Here is a 24,493-nt window from a genome sequence, read left to right as displayed (position 1 = left end):
TTGAAGGAGCTGGGTCTGTTTAGCCTGGAAAAGAGAAGACTTGAGAGGAGATATGATAACCATTTTCAAGTATCTCAAAGGCTGTCACATATGAAGAGGGAACAAGTTTGTTTTCTCCTGCTCTGGAGGGTAGGACTCAAAGCAATTCAAGTTACAAGAAAGGAGATTCTGATTAAACATCAGGAAGAACTATCTGGCAGTAAGAGCTGTTCAACAGTGGAATGGTCTCCTCGGGAGGCGGTGAACTCTCCCTTGGAGGATTTTAATCGATGGCCATCTGGGATTCTTTAGCTGTGAGTTCCACATGGCAGGAAATTGTACTAAATGACCCTTTGGGTCCCTTCCAATCCTATGATTCTATGACCTTAATTTCCTGCTCTAAGACACACATTCCTTCCTGGGATCCAACACATAGGAGTAAGTGCAAAGTTGGCAGCAACTAAGCCTCCCTACCCCCCATCTTCCTCTTTCAGTCTTTGGGCCAAGAGGAGTAAAAGTAACTGGCCTTGTTTTCAGTCCCAGGAAGGCAGGGTCGCATTTATGCCGGCAATGAATAATGTAGGCTGGCGTTTTTGCAGGGAGCCTCTCGCCCACATTGGCGAGGGGAGTCGAGCTGCAGCCCAGGAAATCAATATTTCATGTTGGAGTAGAGTTTCCTCAGCCTGGAGATGGGGAGGAGAATCGGCCGCTCAACAAGAAATGCGTGCATTGTTTCATTCCCTGGCCAACTGGCACAGAAGGGGAGCAACAATGGAGAGTGGTCCATTGCCTCTGGCACAAAGACTTACTGTTACGGTAACCTCAAAGTTAAACCCTTTTTTTTTTTTTGCAGACTGGGGGGTTCCCTCCAGCAACTTATTTATTCAACATGCGTCCTGATTTGTCTGCAGAAAGCTTGATTGAAATTTAGATTATATGTCTGGTTTTGAATCCATTCCAGTTTGTTTGCAGGGTGGTGATATGACTATTGTTATTACATCCCACCTTTTCCTGCTGGAAAGGTACTCAAGGCAGCTTACAGATAAAATAGAAAAAACTAAACACATAGGAAACAATCATTAAAAAGCAATTAAACACTAATTTGAATTTTACACACACACACACACACACACACACACCTCTATTAAAATATACAGATAATTACAATAAATACATAACAGCACTGGCCCTTTCCAAAAAGCCAGTTAATTCCCCAAAGCCTGTTGGAACGAGGAGGTCTTCACCTGCTAACAGAAGGACAGCAAGGAAGGAGCTTGTTTAGCTTCTCCAGGGAAGGAGCCTTCTCCTGTGTGCCCACCATGTGTGCCTGGGAGGGTAGTGGGTTCAAGAGCAGGGCGTCCCTTGAAGATCTCGGAACCCAGGCAGGTTTGTATGATGGACTAGGGTCTTTCCAAGTGTAGATTAGAGCAGTACTATGACTTTCTTTGATTTGCTGATGCAGCCTAGAATGGCATTAGCTTTTTTTTCTTCTTCCCCTAATACATCACACTGTTGACTCATGTGAAGCTTGTGGTCTACTAAGACCCCTTGATCTCTTTCACCCGTACTACTGGCAATCCAGGCATCCCACATCTTAAACTGCTGCAGCTGGTCCCTATTGAAATTCATTTTGTTAGGCTGGATCTGGACACATCAAAGAAGCATTTCAGGTTTAAGCAGTGTAAATTTAAACAGGGAAAATAGGTAGAGAAAAACGGGACTCCGTGTCACCATCTGGTGGCACAATGTTATATTGCACATACAACGCATATAAATCACTTTTTCTTTGCCAGCCTAGCTGAGTCCTCAGTTTGGTCCCAGTTTTCCAATCTGTTAAGGTCATCCTGAATCCCGATTCTGTCTTCTGTGACAATAACTACCCCTCCCAGTGTGGTGTCATCTGCAAATTTGATGAACATCCCCTCAATTCTTTCATCCAAGTCATTTATAAAGACGTGGAAGAACAACAACTCCCATCCATCTTTGATTCCATTCTCTTTGAATATTTCTGACCATGGGACTACACCCAGTAGTTCCTTAAGCTTCTGGAAACCAGCCTTCTTCAAGGCCAGAGTTCATGTCCAATTACAGGACATTGTTTCCCCTTGCCAGTAGATAATGAAAGACATGATCACTTCCTCCCAAGCTTCCTAGTACTTCCACTTTGTTGATCAATTTCTCTCTCTTGGTGAGGACCAGGTCCAATACAGATGGCCCCCTTGTTGCTTCTTTGACCTTCCAGGAAATGAAATTGTCAGTGGGGCAATGAAGGAATTGGTTGGCCCTTACATTCTTGGCAGTTTAAGTCCCAGCTGATATCAGGACAATTGAAGTCTCCGACCATGACTACTATATTTCTCCTTTGTGAATGTTTGGTAATCTGCTCTAGGAAGCCATCATCCAAGTCTTCAATCTGGCTTGGTGGTCTATAGCAGACATCCGCAGTCACGGTTGTTTCCCTCTCCTACACCCACATTCAGTCTGCCTTCCATGCTCCAGATCATGGATCTCTTCACAAGTGTACACATCCTTTACAAAAAATGCTACTTCTCTTCCCTTCCTGCTTGATCTATTTCTTTTGAGCAAGTTGTACCTCTCAGTTTCTACATTCCAGTCATGAGTTGCTGTTATTTTTCCATTTAATGTCTTTATTATTTTAAAATAAATACATTTAAGTATAGAAAGAAAGAAAAAACAATAATAGTATAACAAACATCGTTTATACACCTGACAACACAAATAATTATAAATCTTGTTTGGGGGCGGGGGGAGTTAAAAAGGACTTCCAATTAGTCTCACTGTACTTTATCTATTAATTCCCTTATACCACACAGTTGCATATTTCTTGTATAGTCTCTTTTTACATCCCTGTGAATTGGTCAGTTACTTTTTATACAATACAAGGGTCAGTCTAGTTCCACCAGGAGGTTTCCTTTTATACCATGGTTTTTAAAGTATTCTTTAAAAATTCTCCATTCCTTATAGACTATTTGTTTTGTTTGGCCTCTGATCCTTCCTGTCGTCTTTGCTAGCTGCAGATATTCTACGGCACCATTAGGGTTTGCCAATCTGCCATATTAGATATTGTTGTATTTTTCCAGTTTCTTGCTACTAAAATTCTGGCCGCTGTTATCCCGTACATGAACAATGTTCCTTTCGATTTCCCTATTTCTTTTGGCAGTATACTTAATAGGAATATTTCTGGCCTTTTTAAATGTAAATTTAAATAGTTTTTTTTAAGTTCCTCATATACATTATTCCAAAATACACAGATGTCTGTACAATTCCACACATATGCAGATAAGACCCAATTTCTCTGTTATATCTCCAACATTGTTGTTGTTATTTAGTCGTTTAGTCGTGCCCGACTCTTCGTGACCCCATGGACCATAGCACGCCAGGCACTCCTGTCTTGCACTGCCTCCTGCAGTTTGGTCAAGCTCATGTTTCAAGAACACTGTCCAACCATCTCGTCCTCTGTCATCCCCTTCTCCTAGTGCCCTCAATCTTCCCCAACATCAGGGTCTTTTCCAAGGATTCTTCTCTTCTCATGAGGTGGCCAAAGTATTGGAGCCTCAGCTTCAGGATCTGTCCTTCCAGTGAGCACTCAGGGCTGATTTCCTTCAGAATGGATAGGTTTGATCTTCTTGCAGTCCATGGGACTCTCAAGAGTCTCCTCCAGCACCATAATTCAAAAGCATCAATTCTTCGGCGATCAGCCTTCTTTATGGTCCAGCTCTCACTTCCATACATCACTACTGGGAAAACCATAGCTTTAACTATACGGACCTTTGTAGGCAAGGTGATGTCTCTGCTTTTTAAGATGCTGTCTAGGTTTGTCATTGCTTTTCTCCCAAGAAGCAGGCGTCTTTTAATTTCGTGACTGCTGTCACCATCTGCAGTGATCAAGGAGCCCAAGAAAGTAAAATCTCTCACTGCCTCCATTTCTTCCCCTTCTATTTGCCAGGAGGTGATGGGACCAGTGGCCATGATCTTGGTTTTTTTGATGTTGAGCTTCAGACCATATTTTGCGCTCTCCTCTTTCACCCTCATTAAAAGGTTCTTTAATTCTTCCTCACTTTCTGCCATCAAGGTTGTGTCATCTGCATATCTGAGGTTGTTGATATTTCTTCCGGCAATCTTAATTCCTGCTTGGGATTCATCTAGTCCAGCCTTTCGCATGATGAATTCTGCATATAAGTTAAATAAGCAGGGAGACAATATACAACCTTGTCATACTCCTTTCCCAATTTTGAACCAATCAGTTGTTCCATATCCAGTTCTAACTGTAGCTTCTTGTCCCACATAGAGATTTCTCAGGAGACAGATGAGGTGATCAGGCACTCCCATTTCTTTAAGAACTTGCCATAGTTTTCTGTGGTCGACACAGTCAAAGGCTTTTGCATAGTCAATGAAGCAGAAGTGGACGTTTTTCTGGAACTCTCTAGCTTTCTCCATAATCCAGCGCATGTTTGCTATTTGGTCTCTGGTTCCTCTGCCCCTTCGAAATCCAGCTTGCACTTCTGGGAGTTTTCGGTTCACATACTGCCTAAGCCTGCCTTGTAGAATTTTAAGCATAACCTTGCTAGCGTGTGAAATGAGCGCAATTGTGCGGTAGTTGGAGCATTCTTTGGCCCTTCTTTGGAATTGGGATGTAGACTGATCTTCTCCAATCCTCTGGCCATTGCTGAGTTTTCCACACTTGCTGGCATATTGGGTGTAGCACCGTAACAGCATCATCTTTAAAATTTTAAATAGTTCAGCTGGAATATCATCACTTCCACTGGCCTTGTTATTAGCAATGCTTTCTAAGGCCTATTTGACTTCACTCTCCAAGATGTCTGGCTCAAGGTCAGCAACCACACTACCTGAGGTGTACGAGACCTCCATATAATAATAATAATAATAATAATAATAATAATAATAATAATAATAATTTTTATTTATACCCCGCCCTTCCCAGTCAAGACCGGGCTCAGGGCGGCTAACAACAAATAATATCAACACAAATATAAAAGAAACAATTCAGTTAAAACAACAGAATAATACAATGTTAAAATTCAATTTTAAAATTAAAAATCTACGAATAAAATAAAACCATTATAAATAAAACCTTAGGGGAGGGTAACCGTGGGGTCAGACTGCGTCAGTCCGAAGGCCAAACGAAACAGCTCTGTCTTGCAGGCCCTACGAAAAGATGACAAATCCCGCAGGGCCCTAGTCTCCTGGGACAGAGCGTTCCACCAGGTCGGGGCCAGTACTGAGAAGGCCCTGGTCCTGGTCGAGGCCAGCCTAGCCACCTTGTGACTCGGGATCTCCAATATGTTATTATTTGTGGACCGTAATGTCCTCTGTGGATCATACCGGGAGAGGCGGTCCCGTAGGTACGAGGGTCCTAAGCCGCATAAGGCTTTAAAGGTCAAAACCAGCACCTTGAACCTGATCCTGTACTCCACCGGGAGCCAGTGCAGTTGGTAAAGCACTGGATGAATATGATCCCGCAGCCGGGACCCCGTAAGGAGCCTCGCCGCGGCATTCTGCACCCGCTGGAGTTTCTGGGTCAGTTTCAAGGGCAGCCCCGCGTAGAGCGAATTACAATAATCAAGCCTAGAGGTGACCATCGCATGGATCACTGTGGTATCTTTCTGGTATAATTCCTCTGTGTATTCTTGCCACCTCTTCTTGATGTCTTCTGCTTCTGTTAGGTCCTTACCACTTTTGTCCTTTATTATGGTAATCTTTGTACGAAATGTTCCTTTCATATCTCCAATTTTCTTGAACAGATCTCTGGTTTTCCCCATTCTATTGTTTTCCTCTATTTCTTTGCATTGCTCATTTAAGAAGACCCTCTTGTCTCTCCTTGCTATTTTTTTGGAAATCTGCATTCAGTTTCCTGTATCTTTCCCTATCTCCCTTGCATTTTGCTTGCCTCCTCTCCTCCGCTATTTGTAAGGCCTCGTTGGACAGCCATTTTGCTTTCTTGCATTTCCTTTTCCTTGGGATGGTTTTCGTTGCTGCCTCCTGTATAATGTTACGAGCCTCCATCCATAGTTCTTCAGGCATTCTGTCCACCAAATCTAAATCCTTAAACCTGTTCCTCACTTCCACTGTGTATTCATAAGGGATTTGATTTAGATTGTATCTTACTGGCCCAGTGGTTTTTCCTACTTTCTTCAGTTTAAGCTGGAATTTTGCTATAAGAAGCTGATGATCTGAGTTACAGTCAGCTCCAGGTCTTGTTTTTGCTGACTGTATAGAGCTTCTCCATCTTTGGCTGCAGAGAATATAATCAATCTGATTTCGATGCTGCCCATTTGGTGATATCCATGTGTAGAGTCGTCTCTTGTGTTGTTGGAAAAGATTGTTTGTGATGACCAGCTTGTTCTCTTGACAGAACTCTATTAGCCTTTGCCCTGCTTCATTTTGAACTCCAAGGCCAAACTTGCCAGTTGTTCCTTTTATCTCTTTATTCCCTACTTTAGCATTCCAATCCCCTGTAATGAGAAGAACATCCTTCTTTGGTGTCATTTCTAGAAGGTGTTGTAAGTCTTCATAGAACTGGTCAATTTCACTTTCTTCAGCACCGGTAGTTGGTGCATGAACTTGGATTACTGTGATGTTAAAAGGTCTGCCTTGGATTCGTATCGAGATCATTCTGTCATTTTTGAGATTGCATCCCATTACAGCTTTTGCCACTCTTTTGTTGACTATGAGGGCCACTCCATTTCTTTTACGGGATTCTTGCCCACAGTAGTAGATATGATAGTCACCCGAGCTGAATTCACCCATTCCCTTCCATTTTAGTTCACTGATGCCCAGGATGTCAATATTTATTCTTGCCATCTCATTTTTCACCACATCCAGCTTACCATTGTTCATGGTTCTTACATTCCAGGTTCCTATTGAATATTTTTCTTTACAGCATCGGACTTTCCTTTCGCTTCCAGGCATATCCGCAACTGAGCGACCTTTCGGCTTTGGCCCAGCCGCTTCATCAGCTCTGAATCTACTTGTACTTGTCCTCCGCTCTTCCTCAGTAGCATGTTGGACGCCTTCCGACCTGAGGGGCTCATCTTCCAGCGTCATAACTTTTATATGCCTGTTGTCTTTGTCCATAGAGTTTTCTTGGCAGGGATACTGGAGTGGCTTGCCAATTCCTTCTCCAGGTGGATCACGTTTGGTCAAAACATAACTTCTCTAAGTTATTTAAGCCCCTTCGCCACGACAAGGCAGTGATCCATGAAGGGGATCTCCAACATATAGATGGAAGGTATAGATGATCTATTTTTATACATTTTAGCAAGTATTTCTTGAGTTGGGTCATGAGTTTCATCCCACCCGGTTCCAGTAATGCCTACTGGGTCATATTTGACATCCTGTATTTGAGTTCAAGTTCTTCTTGCTTGCTTCCCATTCTCTGTGCATTTGTGTAGAGACAACTGAAACCATGAGCCATTCCTCCCCACACTGCTGCCTCTGTCCCCCTCCGTAGGGAGTCACTTGCCACCACCAGACGTCTCTTCCTTCTCTGGGGAGTGTGAGGAATCGTTATGTGCGCTGTACCTTCCACTGCCACCTTGGTGTGGTCTGAGGTCTGCAGCTGCTGTTCTTGCTCCTCCGGCTGAGAATCAGTGTCCAAGGTGAGGGCATGGAATTGATTTTGCCGCTCCAGAGCCAAAGCACGGATCCAGGAAGCCTTGTTTTGTTGTGTCACATTCCTCCAGGGGTTTGTCTCCTGCATTGTTTTCCCTCCTACCACTAGAAGGTGCTGCTCCTCTGTTCTCACTGTCTCTCTGTGTTTTCATTTTTAAAATCGCCTACCATTGGCAGCTTTCCCCCGCTCTTGGCAAATTTTCCTCTAGCACCATAAATTACTTAGGATTTGCTATTCAGGATTTCAAAGTAGAGCGGATAAATTAAACTCTTTGACAATGCAATGCCCAGGGATGGAGGACTAACTTGGCTTTTTAACCTTAGTACCTTATTTACTTCAATGTCAGAAAAACTCACTCATTCTTTACGAGTTTCCAGAGGTAAAGCCAAACCTATAGACCAGGCATGTCCAATGGGTAGATTGTGATCTACCGGTAGATCACTGGACATCTGTGGTAGATCACCGGTAGATCAGTGGCTCCCCCCAAGAAGCTAAAAAACTTTGGCTTCCCTTAAAAAAAAGCTCAACATCTTTGCCCTGCACCCCTAAAATGACCTGAACCACCCAAAACAGGGCTTTCCTTCCTATTAAAAAAAAGCTCAATGTCGCTTTTCTCTTCCCTAAAGAAGTTCAACAACTTTTACGTGAACCCCCCCAAAACAGGGCTTTCCTTCCTAAAAACACTCAACAACTTTGACCTGAACCCACAAAAAGCGGGTAGATCACTGCCAGTTTTTATCTCTGTGAGTAGATCACAGTCTCTTGGAAGTTGGCCACCCCTGCTATAGACTATGCAGCTAAATGGTGGTAATTCATTCAAGTATGATTTTATCCGGATTCGATTCCTGCATTGCAGTGGGTTGGACGAGATGACCCTCAGGGTCCTTTCCAACTTAATTTTTCTGTGATTCTATGTTGTCCAGGACTTATCACTGACTGCTCTGCTGTGCTTCTGTGGGATCATTATCTTATTACTTGTGGCATTGTTTTTATCTCCCTGCAATAACCATTTCTCTACTCTGCATAATCTTCTTTCTTAAGTTGGGGCCATATGATATCAAACAGGAAAGTCATTGTTCATTTCTGTATCTCCCACTGTTTGTATCATTGTACGTAACAAAATAAAATAATTCAAAATAATAGTAATACTCTACAGTATTATTAAAGTAGTAATATACAGTATTATTATTATTAAAGCAGTATCCTACCAACAGCCTTGGCTTCCCCCAAAGCCCCCTGCAAACCATAGCTGAAGGGGTGTAAAGTGTTCTTTGCTGATCCCTATACAGTGGTACCTCGGGTTACAGACACTTCAGGTTACAGACACTTCAGGTTACAGACTCCGCTGACCCAGAAATAGTACCTCAGGTTAAGAACTTTGCTTCAGGATGAGAACAGAAATCGCGCCATGGCGGCAGCAGGAGGCTCCATTAGCTAAAGAGGTACCTCAGGTTAAGAACAGTTTCAGCTTAAGAACGGACCTCCAGAACGAATTACAGTGGAACCTTGGTTTACGAACACCTCGGTTTACAAATTTTCAGTTTACGAACTATCCTAACCCGGAAGTTAGTAAAGCGAGGTGCCGGAGGCCTACTGAGCGTCTGATGCCTTCGGGGAGGCCGGGCCTTCACTCTGATGCCTCCTGGAGGCCCGGAGCGAAGGCCCAGCCTCCCCGAAGGCACTGGAGCGAAGGCCAAACCTCCCCGAAGACACTGGAGCGTCCGATACCTTTGGGGAGGCTGGGCCTTCGTTCCGATGCCTCCCAGAGGCTGGGGAGCGCTTCCGCGGCTGCAGCCCAGTCGCGGAAGCGCTCCCCAGCCTCCGCATAGGCATAGGAGCAAAGCGGATTAATCCATTCTAGACGAGGAAAAACACTCCCTAAAGCAGCAGGGCCTTCGCTCCGATGCCTTTGCGGAGGCCAGGGTCCCTGGCCTCTGCGAAGGCATCGGAGCGAAGGCCCTGCTGATTTAGGGGGTGTTTTTCCTCATCTAGAATGGATTAATCAACTTTCCATTACTTTCAATGGGAAAGTTCGCTTCGGTTTATGAACACTTCGGTTTATGAACAGACTTCTGGAACCAATTGTGTTCGTAAACCGAGGTTCCACTGTATCCTTCACAGAGCTACAGTTCCCTGGGGAAGAGAGGCTGGTTTTTAAACCACATATCCAGGTAGAAGACCTTGAAGAGCTACTCCCGGTCAGTGAAGACAATACTAAGTTCAATGGGCCTTTGGTCTGGCTCTGTATTAGGCAGCTTATGATGTTCTACCTCCACTTTCAGAGGTATAAAGCCTCTGAATACGAGTTTGCTGGGAATCCTAAGTGAGGAGAGTGCTACTGTTGCCTTTGGTCATAGGCTTCTCATTGAGGCATCTGGTGGCCGCTGTGAGAACAATGTGCTGGACAAGATGAGCAACTGCTCCGATCTATGTGGTCTTTTGTGGGAATATAACCTCCGTGCCCAGGGTCAGTCTACCTCTGAATACCAGAGAGTGGAGAAAACAACTGGAGTTAGGCTCAGGTCCTGCACGCAGGCTCTCCATTCAGGCATTTGCTGGGCCACTCCGAGAAGGCCAATTTCACGCAAGCCCATTTCAGAACTTTTTGCTGCATCACCCCCACCAAGACATAGACTCACTCCTATGAGCACAGCCTGACTTCTTGGCTCCCCAGACAGATGCAATATGGCCAACTCTTTTCAGCTACAGCAAAGGTCTCCCACTAGTTGATTCCATTTGACCAATGCAATTACAGCGAGAACATTAATTTTGTTAAGATCGATCGGTGCTGGAAGAGGGATTCTCTGGTGCCATATAAAACTGGTATTATGGACTGGACCATTTGATTGCAATGTAATGGAGCTGAGCAAAGAGCACGCAAAAACCAGCCTCTAACCAGCTCCCCCTTAACGCAACGGGAAGCCACCTTTACGCTGCTGTTTGGGAGTGAAAATTGCTTTGAGGAAAAAGAAGAGGAAGTTCCCTAACAGGTGGAGGAAGGAGACTTCTCTTTCTTTTTAAAGAAATCATAGTGAATCATAGAACCACAAGAGCTGGAAGGGACCCTAAGGAACATCTACCACTCCAATCCCCTGCAATGCAGGAAAATGCAGCTGTCCCATGCGGGGATCAAACCTGCAACCCTAGCATTATCAAGCCTCACACTCTAACCAACAGTGCCCTCCCCACTTTACTACACGATTTCACATATACACAGAAACGTAACCCTGGCATAAGTGGTGGGATCACTGTATTGTTGCAGTGCTTGCATTTCTTTTTCCTTTTGGTAGCAGGGGGATTATACAAGTGATTCTGAAATTGCCAGGTACATTTCAAGGGGTCTTAATTCTTACTGTCAGCTGCCTGCACTCTCACAGAAACCTTAAAGATAAGGTTCCACAATGCCCATATGATATTTGTGATTCCCCCTTTTTATTTTTTATTTCAAAAAAGCCTCGAAGTTAGCAGTGTGGAACGTTTCATCTGCAAAACAATATGAAGTGGGTGCAATGATATGAAATGCTATTTATAAACACGCCTCTCTCCCTTCTGATATCTGGTGCTGACTCCAACCTACGCCTTAAAAAAGAAAAGAAAAAAGTCTTCAGAAACCCTTACAGATCCGAATCAGGGTATCCCACCCCACCCCCCGGCCCCCCAGCAAAGAAGACTCTTCTTTCCTTTTCCTTTCTGAAGTCATTTGTATGAGAATTGAGAAACTGTTTCAAGTAGAATAAAGAGGAATACTTAGAGAGCTTTAAAGACCTTATTCTCATTTCCATTACAATGGCAATAATCAGAGCACCTGACCTAGGGAGCAATAGCACAGGAGTGTAGAATGCTTTCATTTAAAAAATAAAAACCAAGTTTCTAGTCTTGATGTGGGTGGAAAATGACTGCTGGAATCTAGGAAGCCAGAAAGGCGGCTTAAACATGTCTCAGCCCTCCAGTGACCCTGCCCTTCTCCCACAGCCTAGAAAACTTGAATTAGGCAAAAACGATTTGAGGAATTGTGCACATTTACTGGGAACATATTGCTGTTCTATGTCTAATTAAATAACCATGATAATGCCAGGTATTTATATAACATCTTCAAGGTAAAACTCCTTTGGTTAAGCAGCTAACAAAACCCACCAAAAATGAACAATCAAAGGCGACTGTAAGTCAATTCGAACATGGAAAATCATAGAAACATAGAAAAATGTATAAAGAACATAAAAATATGAAGCAAGTGTCAAATGGCTTCCAAGCCCATCCAAAACCAGAAGGAGAGGTAGCTGGGCCATTTTCTTGGAGGGTGTGAGTTTGACAGCCACAGGGCTCCCACTGAAAAGACTAAATGCCATTGACAAAATGGGAACTCAGACCAGCCTGCACTTTAGCCTTCATAGGAAGCTGGCCTTGTCAATATGCAGTGCCAACCAAGTTGAGTCTCACCCTGAACTTGCTTTGGAGGAGGCAGAGTGGGAAACGGCCATGCAGTTCAGCAGAGCATCTACACGTAGAACACCCCAGGTTCAATCCCTGAGGGCAGCTCCACATGGGGCTGAGAACAACCCCTGCCTGAAACCTTTGCCCATCGATGTAGTAGAGTAGACCAGGGGTGGCCAGCTTCCAAGAGACTGTGATCTACTCACAGAGTTAAAAAACTGGCAGTGATCTACCCCCTGAGGGTCATCTCGTCCAACCCACTGCAATGCAGGAATCGAATCTGGATAAAATCATATTGAATGAATTACCACCATTTAGCTGCATAGTCAGCAGGGGTGGCCAACTTCCAAGAGAATGTGATCTACTCACAGAGATAAAAACTGGCAGTGATCTACCCCCTTTTTGTGGGTTCAGGTCAAAGTTGTTGAGCTTTTTTTACGAAGGAAGGCCCTGTTTTTTTGGGTTCATGTAAAAGTTGTTGAGCTTCTTTAGTTAGGAAGGAAGCGATATTGAGCTTTTTTTAGGAAGGAAAGCCCTGTTATTGGTGGTTCAGGTCATTTTAGGGGTGCAGGGCAAAGGTGTTAAGGTTTTTTTAGGGGAGCCAAAGTTTTTTAGCTTCTTTGGGTGGGGGGGAGCCACTGATCTACCGGTGATCTACCACAGACATCCAGTGATCTACCTGTTGGACATGCCTGGAGTAGACCATTGGTCTTCAATTGGTAGGTGTGGACCCACTATTGAGTTGTGTCCTGATCCATATCACAACAGGAGCACTGCCAACATGCAAATATATAGGAAGAGACTAATAAATGTGCCCCCAAATGCATGTTTTGGATTAAAAGTGGGACCTGGGTCTGAGAATATAAGAACATAAGAAGAGCCAGCTTGATCAGACCAATGGTCCATCTACTCCAGCATCCTGTTCTCACAGTGGCAAACCCAGATGTCCATGATGGGAAGCAGGACCCAAGCACAAGAGCCATCTTCCCTCCTGGGGCTTCTGGCAAACGGTATTCAGAAACATTTACTGCCTCCAACCATGGAAAAGCAGAGCATGGCCGTCATGGCTAGTAGCTGTTGATAGCCCTTTCCTCCATGAAGATATATTTCCTCCTTGAAGATATATGGGTGCACTCAGTACTGATCTAGATGGACCATTGGTCTGGCTCAATATAAGCGCTCCTCCTGAAACTTTGGAGAGGCACAGCCAGCCTGTGTGTCAGACAGTGTATGCTAGATGGACCAATGTTCTGTCTAAACAGACTGGGAGGGTTTCAAGAGGCAGGGCACTCTTGAGCAGGTCGGCCGCCCTGGCGCTGAGGCGCGGAGATTGCTCCGGCGCCTCCGCCCTCGCAACACGCAGCACGGCTTGGCACCCTGCGCCACCGGGACTCTACCTAGAGCCGGCCCTGTCAAGAGGAGCCTTTGTTAAAATACTAGTCCTCATTATTCTGAATAAAGGGCTAGATTAAATAGGAAGCTGCATTATTCAGAGACAGATTAATACCCCTATATAAAACTGGAAACTCCAACCTGCTCCATTTTTTGGGGGGGGGAGGCTTTTGTAAGACTCCTTCCATTGCCCCCTTCTGTCCGTGAGTCTACCTTCTCATATCAACAGGCAGTGATGAGGGGTGGGAAATATTTCAGCACCTTAATTTTTTCTGTGGAAATCCTCCAAGTTCATCAGCTACAATGAATGGATGCTGATCACTAATGGCCACATTCAGGCAAACTTGGCAGTATCAAAGCCTTTCCCTTTGTTTACTAAACGCAAGTAAAACAACATAGTAAATCAGATCATTCTCGGGGGAGTGGGGAAGCAGCGGAGTCAGGAACACACAAGGAAACATCCAATATAATCTAAAATATTCCTGATGACAATTACCTGAACTTGCCTAGAAAGATTTCCAGGGATACGTTTTTAAAGCTCCTTTGCGTGCAAAGACTCCCAGCAAGTAGAAAGCTATTTCAGCCTCCTCCCTGCTCTATTCAGGCCTCCATCACTGATATATTTGTCTCATCTTGCAGGGGGTCTCACCACCACCACCTCAATACTGGGGCGTATTGAACAGTAGTGACTGGGAGTGGCCGTCGAGCCCATATAATGTAATAATGAGATCTGCATTGGCTCCCAGTACGTTTCTGAGCGGACGTGGGTGGCGCTGTGGTCTAAGCCACAGAGCCTAGGGCTTGCCAATCAGAAGGTCGGCAGTTCGAATCCCCACGAGCTTCCATTGCTCGATCCCTGCTCCTGCCAACCTAGCAGTTCGAAAGCACATCAGAGTTCAAGTAGATAAATAGGTACCGCTCCGGTGGGAAGGTAAATGGCGTTTCCATGCGCTGCTCTGGTTCACCGGAAGTGTCTTAGTCATGCTGGCCACATGACCTGGAAGCTGTACACTGGCTCCCTTGGCCAGTAAAGAGATGAGCGCTGCAACCCCTGAGTCATCCACGACTAGACCTAACAGTCAGGGGTCCCTTTACCTTTTACGTTTCTGAGCACAATTCAAAGTGTTGGTGCTGACCTTTAAAGCCCTAAGCGGCTTCAGCCCAGTATATCCGAAGGAGTGTCTCCAGCCCCATCGTTCTGCCTGGACACTGAGGTCCAGCGCCGAGGGAACCAGGCAGAGGGCCTTCTCGGTAGTGGCGCCCACCCCACTCTGTGGAAAGCCCTCCCAGCAGATGTGAAGGCAACAAGCAACTATCTTACTTTTAAAATACATCTGAAGGCAGCCCTGTTCAGGGAAGTTTTTAATGTTTAATGCTGTATTGTGTTTTTAATATTCGGTTGGGAGCCACCCAGAATGGCTGGGAAGGCCCAGCCAGATGGTCAGGGTATAAATAATAAAATTGTTGTTGTTGTTGTTGTTGTTGTTGTTGTTGTTGTTGTTGTTATCATCATTACTTCCCTCACTTGCGATCTGCAAGTGCTCGTTCTACCACTTCAGGGCTCCACCACCTCATTCCAGTTCATAGGCAGGCCAAGCCTGAGGTTTATAGCATCAAGCAGATGCTCCACTTATGAGTGTAATGTAAATTTCAAGTACCATGACTACCATGGTCAAATCTACACCATGCCTTCAAAGCATATGACTTTCCCCCAGAGAATCCTGGGAACTGTACTCCACAAAGCACCACAATTCCAGCACCTTTAACAAATTACAGTCTCCAGGATTATTTGAGGTGTGCTTTAAATATATGGGTGTCGACATGGCAGATAATTCCAAGGGTTGTATCTAAGTAAGAGCAGACCTACAGGGATGGAGCCAAGTTCTCCATGCCCATTATTTTAAATGAGAGAGGGTTGTAACTTAGCGGTAGAGCACCTGCTTGGCATGTAGAAGGTCCCAGGTTCAATCCCAGACGGGATCTTCAGGCAAGGGCTGGGATTGTCTCCTGCCTGAAACCCGGGGGAGCCCCTGCCTGTCAGGGTAGGGACTCAGCTAGACTGCTAAAGAAAAAGCTATTTACAGTACAGTATATGCGTTGTACATGCAATATAACATTGTGCCACCAGGTGGCGATGTGGAGTCCCATTTTTCTCTACCTGTTTTTCCTGTTTAGTTTTACAACGCTTTAAACTGAAACGCTTCTCTGAAGTGTCTAGATCAGGCATTCCCAAACTTCGGCCCTCCAGATGTTTTGGACTACAATTCCCATCTTCCCCGACCACTGGTCCTGTTAGCTAGGGATCATGGGAGTTGTAGGCCAAAACATCTGGAGGGCCGCAGTTTGGGGATGCCTGGTCTAGATGCAGCCTAGATGATACTGAGCTAGATTCCTGTTGTCAATTAACTCTTTATTTAAAACTATGAGAACTAGCATTTTACTTTTCAGGGAAATGGCTGTAGCTCAGTGACAAAGCATCTGCTTCGGATGCAGGAGGTTCCAGGTTGAAAAATAGGGTGGGGAAGGTCTGCTGCCAGTCAGTTTAGACGAAACAGTGCAGGGTGGACCCAACACACTAACACACTAATGTTCCTAAAGACAAGACGTTGCTAGCCCTCCTAAAAAGCACATTTTCCACTAGGCACAAAACACGGAGCTTTTAAAGTGTCCAGAAAATAAAAACATCACCACAAAAGTAAAGCCCTGAAGGATGGCACAAAGGTTCTGGATAGGCCAAATGAAAGTGTATCAGGAGGAGAACCTTCCGCAATCCGCATCTCTGAGATGGCAGGTTGAAAACATCATTTCTTGCACACCAGGAGTTGCACTCTCCTCCCTGCTTTTACACTGCTGGAAAGTCAGACTCCATCTGCTCCTTTTCATAACTATGAGACAAACCATCCTCTCCACAGACTCTGAAGCAAGAGACGGTGCTTGTCCTTTCAATTAAAAACAACAACAGCAATAACAACTTGCTCAAAAGCAAGTCATCCCACAAACAAACAGCTCAGACTGGTGCGCTACACAACACTTTTATTTTGAACAGGACTAGATCACCCTCGGAGGCCCTTCCAGTTCTACAATTCTGTGGTTCTACTATTCTATGGTCTGGCTATTTCAGAGACTACTGGAGTTGGGTTGCAACGAAGTGTAGCAGTTCAGACCTTTGGCCCTCCAGTTGTTACTCACCTCCCATCATCCCCAACTGCTGGCTGTGCTATCTGGGGCTGGTGAAATAGGTTAGGTCTGAGGCAGTGACTAGCTCAGGTCCAGCCAGTGAGCTTTATGGCCGAGTGGGGGATTTGAACCAGGGTCTCCCAGGTTTTACTCTGACCCTCTAACCACTGCACCACACTGGCATGTTGGCAAGCTTGGAAGCTTCACCTGGTAACACTGCCAAGTTCAATAGGCAGTGGCGTAGCTAGCCGCCTGGCTGCCCAGGGCAGCAAATGCGAAGGCACCCCGCCGGCGCGAAGGCACCCCGTCACGGTGCGCGGCACATGCGCGCACAGGAGGCATGCGATGCGGCAACGCGGCAAACCCTGCGAGCAAGCCGTGGAGTGAGGCAGTCTCGCTTGCATTGGGGCTTCTCCTCCATGGCGGCAGCGGCGGCAGCCCCGTCCAGCATGCTGCCCCGGGCAGCGCGCCCCTCCGCCCCCTCTATTACTACGCCACTGTCAATAGGTGACATTGAAATGGTGCTGGGGTGTGCATGTGTGTGCTGAATCATATACAACTTAGATGTTTAAACTTAAAACACTTAAAACATCTTTATACCAGCCTCTTCTTCTCTTTATATGAACTGCTCCATAGGCAGCCCATCAGCCATGAGCACCTGTACAGAGAAACTTTAAGCGACAGGCAGCCATGTATTACCGCATTGGCCCGAATATAAGCTGCACCCGAATATAAGCCACACCTTTAAAATTGGAGGGAGAAAAAGAAATAAATATCCGAATATAAGCTACTCCATTCCTTGCTGCTCCTACTGGGGGTGGGGGTTTGGAGCCGCATTGCGTTGCCGACGGCCTTGCCCCTTCCTCACTCTCTCTCTTCCCAGCCTTGCGTGAGAGGATGGGGGACTATGCATGGGGCAGGCGCTGCTTTGCCGTGCTCCTGGCGCTGTTTGCCCCGTGCTCCTGGCTGCATACCGTAAGGTCGTGAATATAAGCTGCACTTTTCACGGTCGGAATTTGGGGAAGAAGTGGGGCTAATATTCAGGCCAATACGCTATGTTTTTTATTCCATTCTTTCTGCAAAGAGCTCATGGCGGAGTACATGGTCCCACACCCTCTTATCCTCGTAACAATTCTGCAGGGACAAAACAAGCCCTTCTGTCCCCTCCTCTCCACCCTCGGGTGAGTCAGACCATTGGTCTATCTAGCTCAACATTGTCCACACTGGCCAGCAACAGCTCTCCAAGGAACATTTCCGACCCTGTCTGGAGAGGTCAGGGATTGAACCTGGGACCAGCTGCGTGCAAGGCAAATGCTCTGCTTCTGATCTACAACCTTTGCCTTAAAAATAAAGTAAGATTATACTCTTCATGGTTACAAACAGAAGGGCTGAATTGGATGCTGCCTTTTACCAAGTCAGACGACTGGTCCATCCAACTAAGTACAGTAACGCCTACATTGACGGGCAGTAGCTTTCCAGGTTTTTTTTTACACAAGGGATGTTCCCTACCCTACCTGGTGATAAAAATAGGGCAGAGCTGGATGGGACCGATGGCTTGACTCAAGACCTTCTGCATGCAAAGCTCCACCATTGAGCTTGACCATTTCTGTACATGGTCAAGGATCAGGAACAATGTTGGGGAGCTGGCAACATCTGGAAGGCCAGAGCCTGAGGTTTCCCATTCTCTCACAAGACACCTGATGCACCCACCACACCCAACTTGGATTTCATTTTTATGGATTTGGGAGAACAACTCTAGCTGCTCAGACTAACTGAAGAAGGGAACCAGAAAACATCCTGGTGAATAAATGCCAAGTCTCAGAAGGCCTTTTCATCTCTAGTACACAACAGAAGCAAACGTGGCAAGATTAGATTAGATCACAGTACAGCTCCAGCCTGCACTTTAAAAACAAAACGAAACAGGACATTCTTTCAACCTTGACACCACTGACTTGCCAGCTCAAACAGAGCCTGTCAACCAGTTAACCTTCTAATCACATATGTGCCATTGTCCAAGATGGCCCAACACCATGAACTCAGTACTGGTCCTAGTCCATGAAAAGCCTCCCTCCTGAGAAGAGATTGATTTAGAAGCCAGCTGCAAGGCTTCAAAACTGGGGCTCATTGTGAGGCACTGCGTTTTCTCATCATTTAAGTGAGAATTGCAGGTAGATCTGGGGTGGTTCAGCAATAGAGCATCTGCTTTGCATGCAGGTGGTCCCAGGTTCAATCCCCAATGGCATGTCCAGGTAGGGCTGCCTGAAACCCTGAAGAGCTGCTGTAGACAATGCAGAGCTGGATGGGAGCAATGGCTTGAGTTGACTGTGTAAGACAAGCTTCTTACGTGCTTTTCAACCCAGTTGGAGGTTCTTCCACTAGTTTCCATACTTCAAGGCATCAAATTTATCTGCTCACGTGATTTTAAGGGCCAAAGGATTCAGCAACAGACAACCCTAAAGCCCTGGAAGACCATAAGACAGGACCCAGGGTGTGGTGCTGACTACCAGCTACTGTTCAACATCAGTATCAGTGGTATCCAACAGGATTCCATGAACATAGAAAGAGCCCGACTGCTTGGGGCAACCAGATGTCCCAAAGGGAAGCCTCCAAGCAGGAACCAAGTGCAACAGCAACTCTCCCCACTGCAGGGATTTCAAATAGTCCCCACAGAGAGGTCTCAGCCAAGAAAGTGAAATAAGGAGCGCAAACCCTGCAGTACAATTATTTATGGCTGCACACATACCATACATTTAAAGCACATTTCCTCCCCACCAGAATCCTGGGAATTGTAGTTTTCTAGGGGTGCTGGGAAGTGCAGCCCTGTGGGGGGTAAACTACAGTTCCTTGGACAACTGGGTGGGGGGTAATCATTGTTTAAAGTGGTACGATACTGCTGCAAATTACGAGTACAGACAAGGCTTAACGCTGTACACACTCCATACATTTAAAGCACGTGGCTTTCCCACAATAGTTTACTCCTGCCCCTAGAGCTACAATCCCCAGCACCCTTAGTAAACTACAACTTGCAGGATTGTTTGGGGGAAGTCCAGCAGTTTAAACATATGGCGTGCGCATAGCCCATGTAGCTCCATGTGCATACTGGACTACAAGACCAGACCAGCAGCTGCCTTATGGAGGTTACACATCTACATTTCAGAGGCGAGGAAGAGGAGGGACCTCTCAAGAAATGGAGACGGGCAAGTAGAGTTACAACAGTTTGGTTTCATCACATTACATGTTTAGCACAGGCGAATTACCGTAAGTGCGTATCTTCAAAGGGTTCCAGCCAAAGAGGCCATGAAATACGCGTCACACTTTTTGACAGAGCAGCAGCAGACACACCTGTCTTTTGCACCTAAGTAAGACACAAATTACAGGCCTCCCCGATCTTGGGCATGTTTATTTAGACAAAGCAAATGTCAAGTTCAATGGGGCTTACACTCAAGCAAGGCTGCAATCCCAGAAGCAAAGGCTCAGGCCCTGCCCTTAGCAGGCCTGTGCTTTACTCCTGAGTAAGAAGGCAATCCTAGGTACATGCTAAAGGGCCCGTGTTTACATAGGAAGTTGTCTAATACAGAGCCAGACCATTGGTCCATCCAGTTCAATACTGTCCACTCTCCCAACCTTAGTTGGGGTTGCTGCTGAGGATTGAATCTGGGACCTTCTACACACAAAGCAGTTGCTCAGCAGTCACTGAGTTATGGCCCTTCTTAGGAAGACAGTCAAACCCCTGGCCTACCTAGCTCAGTATCGTCTAACTGACTTGCAGCAGTTTTCCTGGGATTCAGACAGTGAGTTTCTTTCCCAGCCCTAGAGATGCCTTTGGGGATTGGACCTGCGGCCTTCTGCATACCAAGCAGCTGCTCTACCACCGATCTATTGTAGAGTTGATTTACCCTCAAAGCTGCAATACAGTCTGCTGCATGGTAGGTTCCTTTCACATTTATACCGCAAAGATAGTGGGTCAACTGTGGAGATGAGAAGCCCACTCAGGCGGTTTCTAGCCAGCTTTAAAATCAAGCCCTCTCCACTGCTGCATGTCATCAGATGGGCCAACCTCACTTCTAACCATCTGTCTCTTTGCAGGAACAGCGTACAAGCCAGGCACTGTATAAAATGTCACACTTGCTATTATCAAGGGACTGCAGCTAGATAAATCAAGGTGTGGGTTTGGGGGGTGTGTGTGGAGGGGAGAATACTGCCAGACTCAACCCTCTACCAGGGAACTTTACTCTCCCCTACCCACAAAACCATAGCTGCCAAGTTTTCCCTTTTCTCGCGAGGAAGCCTATTCAGCATAATGGAATTTCCCTTAAAAAAAGGGAGAACTTGGCAGCTATGCACAAAACACTCAGCCATTAGTTAAATAAGCCCCCAATATCAGAAATTCTAGGTGATAGAGGTAAAAAAATTTGTTTGCAGAGATTATGGAGTAAAGCCCACCCACAAAGGCAGGAAACAGGCTGCATTTACTCATAGAAGAAAAACTACAAAAATTATATTAAAAGGAAGGCGATCTGATCCATCTGCAGGAAACCGTGGCTGGATATATAGATACGATTTTTCAAATGCCAGTTTTTAAGTGCTTTGGCCAATGCAGTTATATGTAGGAGACAGGCTGGGAAAACCTGCTCATTAAAAACAGCAGTTGGGAATATCTATATTTGTACCCATATGGGGCATTGTATTTTATATGCAAACACAGTTTTAAGCGCAAGGTCAGAAACTGAAGTGGCATTTGTTCTATTAAACCCCTTAACGCTGGAAGCGGAGTGGGGGGGGGGAGACATAAGCAAGTAAACATCTTTTCCTCAATGCAACAGTCGGAAGGAACCCCACCCCCCGCGCGCAATTAAGTTCCTGGTAACAATGCCCTGGGATCGCTTTTTATTTATCTCCTCCTCTATCTTACCTGAACAGCCCTGGTGAAGAAAACGCCCGCGTCGGAGGCTAGCTTCTTCATGTTGAAATCCATGCCCAAGCACCCACAAAAAAATGGGACCGCGGAGAGAGGAGGCCGAGCTAGCGAGGCTGCCGGGGCATCCGTCTCAGCCGCTCCCTGCTTGGATGCTCAGCTCCTGCGCCCTCCTTTCCGCCCACCTGCCCAGCTCCAGGGAAGATGGAAATAAATAAATATCAAGCGAACGAGGCAGATCCTCGAGTGCACGCAACGCTTTTTCTCCTCCTCCTCCCACCCCCCAGGAGGACCCATCAGCGCCCTCTGGCATCCTCTGGGCGGCCTCTTAAAGCGCAGGGCGCACGGTGGCCCGGCCAGGAATTTCCATATGGACAGCCTGGCTACTGGATCAGGCCAAAAAGGGCCCAGCATACTGTTCCCATGATGGCCAACCGGATTCCACCAAGGGAAAACCCCCGAAGCAGGAAATCAGTGCAGTAGCTGCTGCTCCCAACAGAGAATGAGATAGACTGCATTTGAGAATGAAAGTCGTACTCTTATCTGCCATGGATAAGAAGAGTGCTGTGAAATCAGGCCAGTGGCCCAAATTGCCTGGCATCCTATTCTCATACTGGCCAACCAAAAACGTCAATGGTAAGGGGACCTGAGCACAAGAGCCCTCTCCCCTCTTGTGGTTTCGAGCAAGCATTCAGAAGCATTACAGTGGTACCTCTGGTTAAGAACTTTATTCGTTCCAGAGGTCCGTTCTTAACCTGAAACTTCTCAACCTGAGACACCACTTTAGCAGCTCCTGCTGCTGCCGTGCCGCCGGAGCACAATTTCTGTTCTCATCCTGAAGCAAAGTTCTTAACCCAAGGTACTATTTCTGGGTTAGCGGAGTCTGTAACCTGAAGCGTTTGTAACCCGAGGTACCACTGTACTGCCTCCAACCCAGTAGGCAGAGTATGGCCACTGCCAATAACCTTATTCTTCTCAATTAATTTGTCTGATCCTCTTTTGAAGCTACCCCATTCGGGAACCATTGCTGCCTCCTGCAAGAGTAAGTTCCATAGTTTAACTATGTGTTGTGTGAAGGACTTTCCTCCATGAGCACTTGTCTCCTTCATAGGGGCGATTGGTTAAGGCATTGAAGAAGAGGGGCATTGGGGATCCTAAGGATGCAGCCTCCACAATCTGTTGGCTGTGTGCAATCCTGGCCCTACTTAGAGTAGGACTATTGAAATTAATGGACACACAATTACCTTATCTGTGTGGCTACCATGAGAACAGGAGGCTGGGCTAGATGAGTCAATGACCTGTTCCAGCAGACACTTTTTATGTTCATTATTTTCAATGGTTCTACTCTGAGTACCACAAGCATTGGAGACATCCCATAATCATAGAATTGTAGCGTTGGAAGAGACCTCAAGGGTCATCTAGTTCACCCCCTGCACTGCAGGGATCTCAAAACATACAGGAAGTAGAGTCCATCACCTTCTGAGCGAGTCTGTTCTACTGTCAAACAGCTCCTACCACCTGAAAGTTCTTCAGAATATAATCAGAATCTCATTTCTTGTAACTTGAAGCCATTGGTTTGAGTCATCTTGGTCACCCTCCTCTGCATATTGTTTCAGCTTGTAAATATCCTTCTTAAATTGTGGTGCTCAGAACTGGACACAGTATTCCAGGTGAGGACAGACCAAGGCAGAATAGAGTGGGACTATGACTTCCTTTGACTGGGACACTAGACTTCTATTGATGCAGTGTAGAACAACATTCGCTTTTTTGCATCTATGTCACACTGTTGACTCATGTTAAACTTGTGGTCTACTAAGACCTCTACATGCTCAGTGTACACAGGGCCCCGGCCTCAACCTAGGTATGTTGGGTTAGACAAAGAAGCAAACCATTGAGTTCAATAGGGCTTGCTCTCAAGTAAAGCTGTGATCCTGGGGGTTGTATCCAATGTTAGTTCTACTCACAGTAGACTGTGAGTGGACTAACATTAAAAAGAATGACCATGACTAAATTAGGTCCACTGGATCAGAATATACTCTGAGCAGGACTTAGTTATATACAGCCCTTGGGCACAGTGGAGTGGCCTTGAACAAAACTTGTCAGTCTGCTGCTCTTAAATAAGACCCATTGAAATTAATGGAGCTTAGTCAACAGATCCACTCTGTGTATGTCTAATGATGTCTACAACCTTTTACACACACACACACACACACACACACACACAAAGTATCCGAAACCAAGTTGGCTTCTCATTTCAGAAATACTGTTTTTAGCCACGTGCAAACTTTAATCAATAAATTAATGAGCAACCCAATTCTAGAAAGCCAGAAAAAGGCTCCCAGACCTGTTCATTGTGGCAGCTAAAATCCAATAATAATAATAATAATAATAATAATAATAATAATAATAATAATAATAGCAATAGAATATTATTGTGGATTGGGGAAAGGAGGATTCTATTATTATAATAATAACAGTAAGTAGGGTTGCCATATTTTGAAGAGCAAAAAAGAGGATGCTACGATGACTCTCATTTTAAATACCCCTACTATATGTAGGGACACGGGTGGCGCTGTGAGTTAAACCACAGAGCCTAGGGCTTGCCAATCAGAAGGTCGACAGTTCGAATCCCCGCGATGGGGTGAGCTCCCATCACTCGGTCCCAGCTCCTGCCAACCTAGCAGTTCAAAAACACTTCAAAGTGCAAGTAGATAAATAGGTACCGCTCCGGCGGGAAGGTAAACGGCATTTCCATGTGCTGCTCTGGTTCACCAGAAGTGGCTTAGTCATGCTGGCCACATGACCCGGAATCTGTACACTGGGCTCCCTTGGCCAGTAAAGCGAGATGAGCGCCGCAACCCCTGAGTCATCCGCGACTGGACCTAATGGTCAGGGGTCCCTTTAACTTTACTATATGTAGGCTATAGAGAAGCTGGGATATATTG

General features: G+C 45.8%; 1 protein-coding gene across 4 annotated transcripts in view; it reads right to left on the bottom strand.

The window, feature by feature from the left end:
- Positions 1–21,930, bottom strand: part of SH3GLB2 (SH3 domain containing GRB2 like, endophilin B2) — a 53,720-nt gene extending 31,790 nt beyond the window's left edge. For 2 of the 4 annotated variants that reach the window (XM_035113037.3, XM_035113038.3), the window contains exon 1: positions 21,546–21,839. In XM_035113037.3, coding sequence (XP_034968928.1) covers positions 21,546–21,608 — 63 coding nt within the window. In that variant the 5' untranslated portion in view covers positions 21,609–21,839. Of the gene's footprint in view, positions 1–21,545 lie in introns of all 4 variants that reach the window. The other 2 variants (XM_035113033.3, XM_035113034.3) reach the window with 2 other exon arrangements.
- Between the last annotated feature and the right edge of the window lie 2,563 nt (positions 21,931–24,493).

This window comes from Zootoca vivipara, chromosome Z2, assembly GCF_965207765.1.
Source record: "Zootoca vivipara chromosome Z2, rZooViv2.hap1.1, whole genome shotgun sequence".
Taxonomy (NCBI): domain Eukaryota; kingdom Metazoa; phylum Chordata; class Lepidosauria; order Squamata; family Lacertidae; genus Zootoca; species Zootoca vivipara.
This window is presented reverse-complemented; position numbering and strand designations above follow the sequence as displayed.